Source organism: Talpa occidentalis, unplaced genomic scaffold (genome assembly GCF_014898055.3).
Source record: "Talpa occidentalis isolate TD23 unplaced genomic scaffold, MPIMG_talOcc4v2.1 talOcc4.12, whole genome shotgun sequence".
Taxonomy (NCBI): Eukaryota; Metazoa; Chordata; class Mammalia; order Eulipotyphla; family Talpidae; genus Talpa; species Talpa occidentalis.
In genome coordinates, this window is record NW_023601212.1 from 68,349 (window position 1) to 76,712 (window position 8,364).

The following is an 8,364-nucleotide window of genomic DNA, read 5'->3' on the forward strand; positions in this document are numbered from 1 at the left end:
TATTAGCATTACTGATGTACCAAAATACTTCTTGTACTCACAATTAATATACTCCAGAGCCTGTTTAGGAAGAGAAGCTAAATACCCTAAGTCAAATTTTTCCCATTAAAAAATGTTTTTCACAAGTAACTGTTTAACAGCAAAGCAGAGCCCCTGGGAAGGACGCACAAACTAGAAACCCAAGTCCTTCAAGAAGAGCAGCTTCTTGAAGTGTAGTGCTCCTATGTCCCATATTCCTGCCAGGGGAGACACTGCCCTTGGGGCATGTGCCCAGTGGCATAAGCTCCTACAAATTCAGATACAAGTATATGACAAGGCAGTTTCAGTGGGGTTAAAAAAACACAGCAACAGGGCCTCCCTGGGGTACGGGGTTTAAGTCTCAGTGTTATGAAGCTATCGCCAGCCTTGACAGCATTGAGTTCAATCCCCAGCCAGGGAGCAACCCACATGGCGCAGCAGACCTCTCGGGTCTCCCTGCTGTTCCCCTCAGCAGTGTTTCAGTGGATCCGCCTGTTCTGCTCCCCACTCTGTCTCTGGTGAGTTCTTTCACCCCCTGCACCTCTGGCCTAGACCCTAGTTCTTATATGAATAAGTAAATCTTATAAAAAAAAAAAACAACCAGGGCCTCCCCTGGTGGCGCAGCGGTTGAGCGCTGGCCTGCAAAGCTGCCCGCAGCCTCTGCAGTGCTGGTTCGTTCCCCGGCCACCGGCGAGGGTCCCACAAAAAAAAAAAAAAAAAAAAAACAACCAAAACAATTCGGTAACAACTATATCCCCTAATGTTTCATAATGGTTAAGTGCTGTATGTACAATTTAAGGCTATTTGGTATGTGCTAAGAATATTAATAAATACGGTAATGGAAATAGAAATCATACATTATTTATGTTACATTGTGCTCCTAATGGGAAAAATTACTGATACAGGAGGTGTTGACAAAGTCCATAAAAACTTACATTCTCATAATCTCTATAATGCCCCCAAGTGAATTTAGGAGAAATCATTTAATTTCTCACTTCTTCTTAAGTACAATTATTACTAGTTCATTATTTGGAGCCAACGTAACACATACTGTCAGTAAGTCTCCACTCCATGAGCCATGCCAGAATTCTTGTCTTTTCCGGACAGTTTGTTTTGTTAACTGGCAGATCAGCCAACAAGGCATTAAGAATAACGAGGGATAAAAAAATCATTTGAAGCAGTTTCTTGAAAATGAACGAGTAAACACCAAAGAGTCAATTGAGCTGGATAATATCCAATGTTATAAATTTATTTAAAATAAACAAAGAAAAGGTTGGGAAGACACAAGTCCACAGCATGAACATGTGATCGCGGGCGTCTGAGGCCAAGAACCAGCCGGGTCTACATGTGGCATTTTGGTTCTGCTGACACACCAGCGCGGGGCTCGGCAGTGACACGAGAAGAGCTGATGTGACCGTGGCACCAACAGGCACGTGCGAGACAGAGCCTGTGGCTGGTCCCAGTGCCCGTGGCGCGTGGGTGCACTTCTGGAAAATGAGTAAAAGGTGTTCTGAAAGTACTTTAACAGGTAGAATGCCACCCACATCTGATACATTACAAATTTACCAGTAATGATGCAACTGAGTTTTCAGGCATCCAAGGAAAACATGAGGGCAAATCAAAGGGAAAACCCAATGGGCCAAGAGCTGAGGGTCCACACAACGTAAACACAGCGCTGTGCAAAATCACAGAACACAAGGAATGATGGTGACTATTGCATTGGGAGGAACGCGCGCGACTGCGAGAGGTGTACCTTGGCCTTTTTATTGCTTCTACTGGTTTGGGGGCCTGAATGATGTGCTCCTGAAATTTGGGTTTCAATTCAGAAAGTTCTTTCTTCTCAGTCGTCTTGACCTCAGGTTTGACTGGCTCAGGCGGCTTCTCGCTATTATGCCGGCCTTTGGTGCAGCCCTGTCAGTAAGACATGTTCACCGAGTCAGGCTGGGAGAGGACTACCGTTCCCCTACTGATAAATTCTACTCTACGTTTCCTCTACTTTTATCATGTGCACTTATTTTTAAAAAAGCTAAAAACAGGACTTCAAGCTTGCTTGCTACATTTGTAGATAAATTCTCAGGTCTGAATAATGTATCGCAGTGTTTCATTATGCTTCATACATACCTATCTACTTATTCTATGAAAAGAATAGTATAAATTTCTTATTCACAGAAAATAAATTCTGGAGACTCACAAAGTGTCTCTGCAAACTCTATACAGAAGCAGTTTACTCAAAAAGGTTTTACGTTGAGCCCCAGTTCTCCAACTGAGTTGCCATATGTATGAGCTTGAGCAAGTCAATTAATCATTTTAACCTCAATGTACTCATCAGGAAAGTGGAGGTAATGACAGGTGTTCCCAGAGGGTTAACTACAGCACATCTGGCAGGTGGCAGAAGCACTGGATGGACGCCGGCTGCCTCTCCACGCCCCACTGAGGACTACATGCCTGTTAATGCCGCTGTGGTCCTGACGGCAATGGTCTGACATTTAACTAGCAGCTTTGGCTGTCCTTCCCACGGGTACCCAAAGTAACAGGGTATCGCAATACTGTGGTGGGTTTGATGAAAATGTATTGTTCTCAATGAAAAATGCTGTAAACTGTTGCACCCCACTTCCCTATTCTTCACGTTGAGACTAAACTCAAGAGCAACAGTAAATGGAAAAGCGGGTAATAAGACCTGGAAAATTCAGTATCTGAAACAAAGATAAATTCCTTATGTTACGGACTGCAAGGGAAGTGAACTCCACTTTAAATGAAAGGTTCTACGTGGAGACTAATGAATGAGAATGTCAGTACATGTCTAAACTGCTATTCTTCACATCTCCCTCTTCCCATCACACGTATTTTTCAGGAGAGAACCTGGCGGGGTGGGGAAGCAATACTTACTGCAATGCTTAAAAAATCAGAAAAATCAGTCGTTCTTCTCTTACAGCAAGACCAACCCTAAGAAACAGAAAAAAAAAAACTGAAAATTGTGTCTGCATAAGACCCTAAGCCCACCAAAAAACACCACCTGCACTTACATACATGAACATGAAAGTGACATGATTTACGAACAAAGGAGTAAGTGGTTTGGTCACCTTTATTCCAGCGTGGGGGGAGAACAGCAGCAGTCTCGGGCTGCTGGAGCCAAGGACTAGCTGTCACGTAGCACATCACAAAATACACATTGTGTTCGTCAACATACTGCACGAAGGGAGGGGCTGCTAGTAATTTTTTTCACAAAAAGCAATTTTTCACAAAAAAGATTCTTTTGAAGAAAAATTTAAATATACTTTTAATTCAAATTTTTCCTTCGGCTGCAACTTAGCACTTTACTCTGAATTTTGATATAGATGAATCATTACTGCAACCTAAGAAAGGGTTTAATGAATTAGTGGTAGAAAAGTTATCTTTAGATCATCCCAGCTGAGCAGAAGCTTTATCACCGTACTCCGATATTAGCAACTGCCCCAGGAATGCTGGGTCTTCTGGGGTACACACGCTCAACAGACCAGCTGTTGCCAAATGTCAACATGGGAACTGGGGGGGGGCCCTCAAAAAGATGAGGAAGGAAGAAAGGAAGAATAAACACATGAGAATATGGCTGGTAACTGCCGTTCCTTAGCAAGTATTGCCCTTTTCCAAATCTTCAACTGTGATTATCAAAATGTTCCTTCTCTGGGCAGTGCGACGCTTAACCTCAGAATGACTCGGCCACACAGAACTTCAGAAAGAAAGTGACCTACAGTGAAGTCACTGGGCTGGAGTCTGGGTCTGCCACCCGTGTTCACAGAACAGAGACAAGGGTGAGCCCCGGGCCTGGAGAACACGGAGGAACCACGAGGCGTCCAGGCCGAAGCGCGGAGACGGCACAGGGCCGCTGGGCTCTGGAGGAACTGTGCGCGGTGGACGCTGCTGGCAGCGGGGGACACACAAATGGGAGCACGGGGCGGAAGTCCCCGGCAGAGAGGCGACATGTAAGAACAAAGCGATGAGCTGTCATGAGAGACAAGCAGCAAAACGTGCTAGAACTAGGAGACGCCACAGGAGAGAAGCCGGGGAAACACACAGTGAGAGAAACAGAGCAGATGGCGTCCAGCAAGTGCAAGTCCACCCCACCCCCAAACAACACTCCCCCCAAGGCAGTGTCCTCTGTCCAGGGTTAACAGCCAGAAAGGATGTCGGCAGTCAGGTCTGGCACGCAGGCCCCCCCAAAACTAGTCAGAACAGCAAACCCTGCTGGTCTCCGCTCAGACGAGGCCACCCAACAGCTACAGGCCGAAGGAGCCCAGCCACGGCCCTGGCAGGTGGGAGAGGCGCAGGGCAGCGGCCCTATTTCCGTGCGGGACGGGCGGCGCCTGAGAACACAGCAGTGACCCTGCACTGTGCCGTTTGCGTCTAAGTTAGAAAAAGGAAAATGCAGCGGCTCAAAAACCAACCCCTAAACCCGCGATGGAAACCTGGCCCCAGCGTCCCGCTGCTATCTGCCGCTATGGGACGCAGGGCGAGCAGGGGCCACACCCCAGCAGCACAGCCTCTCCCCAAATCCAGAGGCCGCCGTGCACTGCAGCTCCTGGGGCCCCGAGATCAGGGTCCAACGCCCCACGGTGCGGAAGCAAGAGCCGGGGCAGCGGCAGCACAGCCTCACGACCGGGCAGCCCGCAGGTCACCCGCGACGGCCTCCTCGTCCTCCGGGAAGCCTCTCTCCGGGCAGGCGGGCGTCGGCAGCAAGGCCCCGGCAGAGGCAAGGACAGGAGAGGGGTCAGCGCCAAGGCCGCCCCGCAGGCCAGACTCCGAGCTGGCGCGGAGCTCCTACCTTGAGCGCGTCGTGGAACACGGGGACGCCCGGGTGGTACGTGCACGCATCTGCGCAGACAGAAGAGAAAAGTCACTTGGTCATCAAGGCAAACAGCCATCCCCTCCAGGCACCGACACCGACCCCTTGCCAAAGGCGGGCAAGACTCCTCCTGGGGCTCGCGGGGCTCTGACAGTCTTGGACCGGACGCCACGGCGCACGACCACGGGCTGTGTCCTCCCTCTTGAGAGGGCCAACAAATGGGCGCTCGGCACGCTCCCTGCAGCAGAAGCACCCCCTGCACCTCGGGGGCCCCCTGGTTCCGCCACGGGCAAGGCTGCGGTCGGGGCGGCGAGGGGAGGGCTGGCACGGCCGGGGTAGAGGGGGCCGACAGCGAGGCGCGTAGCAGAGCAGGCCCCACCCCACCTGGCACCCCGGGCCGGCTCCGCACAGACTGCCAGTCTCAGGCCGAGGGCTCCAGGAAGGGGGGACAACAGGGGTCACACACACCAGACCGACCCCGGCCTGCCCACAATGGGGACTGCACCCACCCCGCCCACTGGACTGTGGACACGAACCACATGGACAGCCACCGAAATGAGGAGAGACGGGCGGCTCCACACCAAGGGGGGACCCGGGCCCCACACGCACGAGCCGGCTACTGCCACGGTCCTGGAAAGGACCCGAGACAGAGCAAGATGCTACCGGGCAACTGGAGACGACGCGCGAGGCCAGCCCTGAAGACGCGGGGCGACAGCTCGGAGCCAGCGGAAGGGCCGCCGCCAGCAGCGCGCACAAGGACGGGGGACTGAGTGCCCAGGGCACCGCGCAGGCGGCGAGCACGGGCGTGACCTGGCGCTGTGGAGGGGGAAGGACAGGGGAGGGATGGAGAAGCCACCCCACCCGTCCTGCAAGGCTGCCCGACCCCCACCCGGGCCCGAAAGGGGCCGCCCTGGGGTGCAGAAGTCCACAGGGTGGGCAGGGCTGGGGGTGCCGGGGGCGGCTGTGAGGCACGCGGACTGGTTCACACAGACGGCGTCTAACTCAGATGGCGACAGGGTGCGGAACACACCTGGGGACACCGACAGCCCCGGAACCTCCGCAGGAAAATCCGCTTAGCTCCGAGACCTTCCGCAACGTCAGACCTAAGCACCCCCTAAGCATCCCCTACTGGGCGCCGAGTCTGCCCGAGAGACTCCCGGGGAGACTCTGGAGAAACAGGCTCAACATGTACAAACAGGGCCCCGGTGTAACCACCCGAGGCGGGCGTCAGCCTGGACATGCGGCGTTCCGGGGGCATTCAGGGTGGCCGCTGAGCCTCGGGTACTCTCCTGGCACCCACGATGCAGGGGCTCGGCACGGGCGGCCGGGCACGCGCACCCCCCTGAACGGAAGCTCAAGGAGAAGCAGCGCTGCCCCTTGCACTGCTGCCCCACACTGACCCGCAGCCTCGGCAGTGAGGCTGGAGCTGCCCCGGAGCCCGGCCCGGCGCGGGAGTCCTCCCAGCCCGGCGCAGACACCGCGGGAGCAGGAGGGCCGGCCCGGCCAGCAGGAGCTCAGGCTTGGGGGGAACAGCAGAGGCGGGGGCTACACAGGGAGCCACCAAGCTGACCAGGGCGTGGACTGAGGAGGCCGAGCTGCGCTGCGAGTTGATGCACAGACCAGCACAAGGCACCTAGCGGGGGGCTCCCTGGGGGCGCAGGGGTCAGTCTTGGGGCTACTGCGCGGTTGCTAGCAGCTGCGGCCTGAGCCCACCCCCCCACCCCGGCCCCAGGGAGCGACCCCCAGGGTGCTGCAGACCCCTCGTTTCAGTCAACCCGCCTGTTCTGCCCCCACTCTGCCTCTGGGGAGTCCTCGCACCCCCGGCCTGCGCCCCGGGCCCTGGACGCGCAAACACACCTTTGAAAGGCAAGTGAGCGCGGCGCCCCGCGCCAGGGGGCAGCCCGGCCCCCGCCCTCGTGTCGCGGGGGTCTGGCGCCGCCATTTCCTCAACCTCCCACTCAGCCGGCGACCTCCGCGGGGGCCCCAAGTCTCCCGAGAGCCCCGTTGGCTGCCGCCGCCGCCCTTCACGCTGGGGCGCGACCCCCAATAAGCACGCCGCCCCGCAGCGAGGCTCGCCCTCCGCCCCAGCACTGCCCGCGCGGGCCCGGGCCTCCCCGCCTCTCGGGGCGCACGGGGCGCAGGCCTCGCGCCCCGGCCCTGTCACCCGGGAGCTCCCGACCCCCGAGGGTGCGGGGCGGCCCCGGGAAGGAAGCGCGCCCCCGGCCGCCCGCCCCACCAGCCGCGGCCCGCGCGGGGAGCCTCGGGGCATCACCGCCGCCCGGCGCTCCCCAGCCCGCCCGCGAGCGCCCCCGTGCCCTGAGCTGCGGCCCGGCCCGGCGGGACCCGGGGGCCGGGGGGTCAGGGGGGAGGGGCGGGGGTCGCGGGGGTCAGGGAGGAGGAGCGGGGCGCGGGCCCCGGGCTGTGGGGGGGGGGGGGGGCGCGGGCCCCTGGGCTGTGGGGGGCGGGGGGGCGCGGGGCCCCGGGCTGTGGAGGGGCGGGGGGGGAGGGCGCGGGCCCCCGGGCTGTGGGGGGGGGGGGGGGCGCGGGCCCCCGGGCTGTGGAGGGGCGGGGGGGGGCGCGGGCCCCCGGGCTGTGGAGGGGGGGGCGCGGGCCCCCGGGTGGGGGGGCGGGGGGGCGGGCCCCCGGGCTGTGGGGGGCGGAGGGGCGCGGGCCCCGGGCTGTGGGGGGGCGGGGGGGGGGGCGCGGGCCCCCGGGCTGTGGGGGGGGAGGGGCGCGGGCCCCCGGGCTGTGGGGGGCCGGGGCGCGGGCCCCGGGCGCGGCTCACCGTCCGCGTTGGCGTCGGGGTCGAAGCGCTGGCCGCAGCCGCGGTTGTAGCACAGCAGCGCCATGTCGCCGCGGGCGCGCGTCCCAGACACCGGAACCACGGGGCGGCGTCCGCGACTGCCCCGGGCGACCTCCGGCCTGACGGCTTCCGGAAACGGCCACCACCGCTTCGGGAACCTTCGCGAAGGTTCCGGTCGCGCAGGCGCAGAGGGGAAAACCAGGCGGCCGGGGCGGGGCGAGCGGGCCAGGGGCCGCCGGGGCGGGGCCGGCCTGAGGGGGCGCGCGGCGGGCGCCGGGGCGGGGCCTTCCTGGGCGAGGGGCGGGACGCCGGGCCGCGCGCCGGGGGCGGGGCCTTCCGGGGGCTGGGGGCGGGGCGCCGGGCCGCGCGCCGGGGGCGGGGCCTTCCTGGGCGAGGGGCGGGACGCCGGGCCGCGCGCCGGGGGCGGGGCCTGGCGGGGCGGGGGCGGGGGGGGCGGGCCGCGGCTGGGGGTGGCCCGCCCGGAGGCTCCGCGGGTGCCCCCGCGGCCGGAGACCGGCTCCGCCCGGCGCCCCCTCGCCTGGTTCCCTGGTCCTGGGGTCCGGGCGCCTCGGGCGTCCAGGGCGCTGGCGACCCCGTGGAGTGACCGATGGCCGCGGCCCAGGCGTTGCACACCTGAAACGCCGACGCCCGCCTGCCCGGAGGTCGCTGCTGGGGCGCCGCGCTGGAGGGGCCCCGGCCCCCAGCACCCCGGCCGCCGCGCCCC

At 60.3% G+C, this 8,364-nt stretch overlaps 1 protein-coding gene across 1 annotated transcript in view; it reads right to left on the reverse strand.

Moving 5' to 3' along the window:
- The window catches only part of CHORDC1 (cysteine and histidine rich domain containing 1), a 16,920-nt gene extending 9,183 nt beyond the window's left edge, over nt 1-7,737 (reverse strand). Inside the window, exons 1-4 of the mRNA XM_037504724.2 lie at nt 7,623-7,737; nt 4,817-4,866; nt 2,905-2,961; nt 1,772-1,929 (exon numbers count right to left, since the gene is read on the reverse strand). Of these exons, the coding sequence (XP_037360621.1) occupies nt 1,772-1,929; nt 2,905-2,961; nt 4,817-4,866; nt 7,623-7,686 (329 nt within the window). The 5' untranslated portion in view covers nt 7,687-7,737. The remainder of the gene's footprint in view (nt 1-1,771; nt 1,930-2,904; nt 2,962-4,816; nt 4,867-7,622) is intronic.
- Between the last annotated feature and the right edge of the window lie 627 nt (nt 7,738-8,364).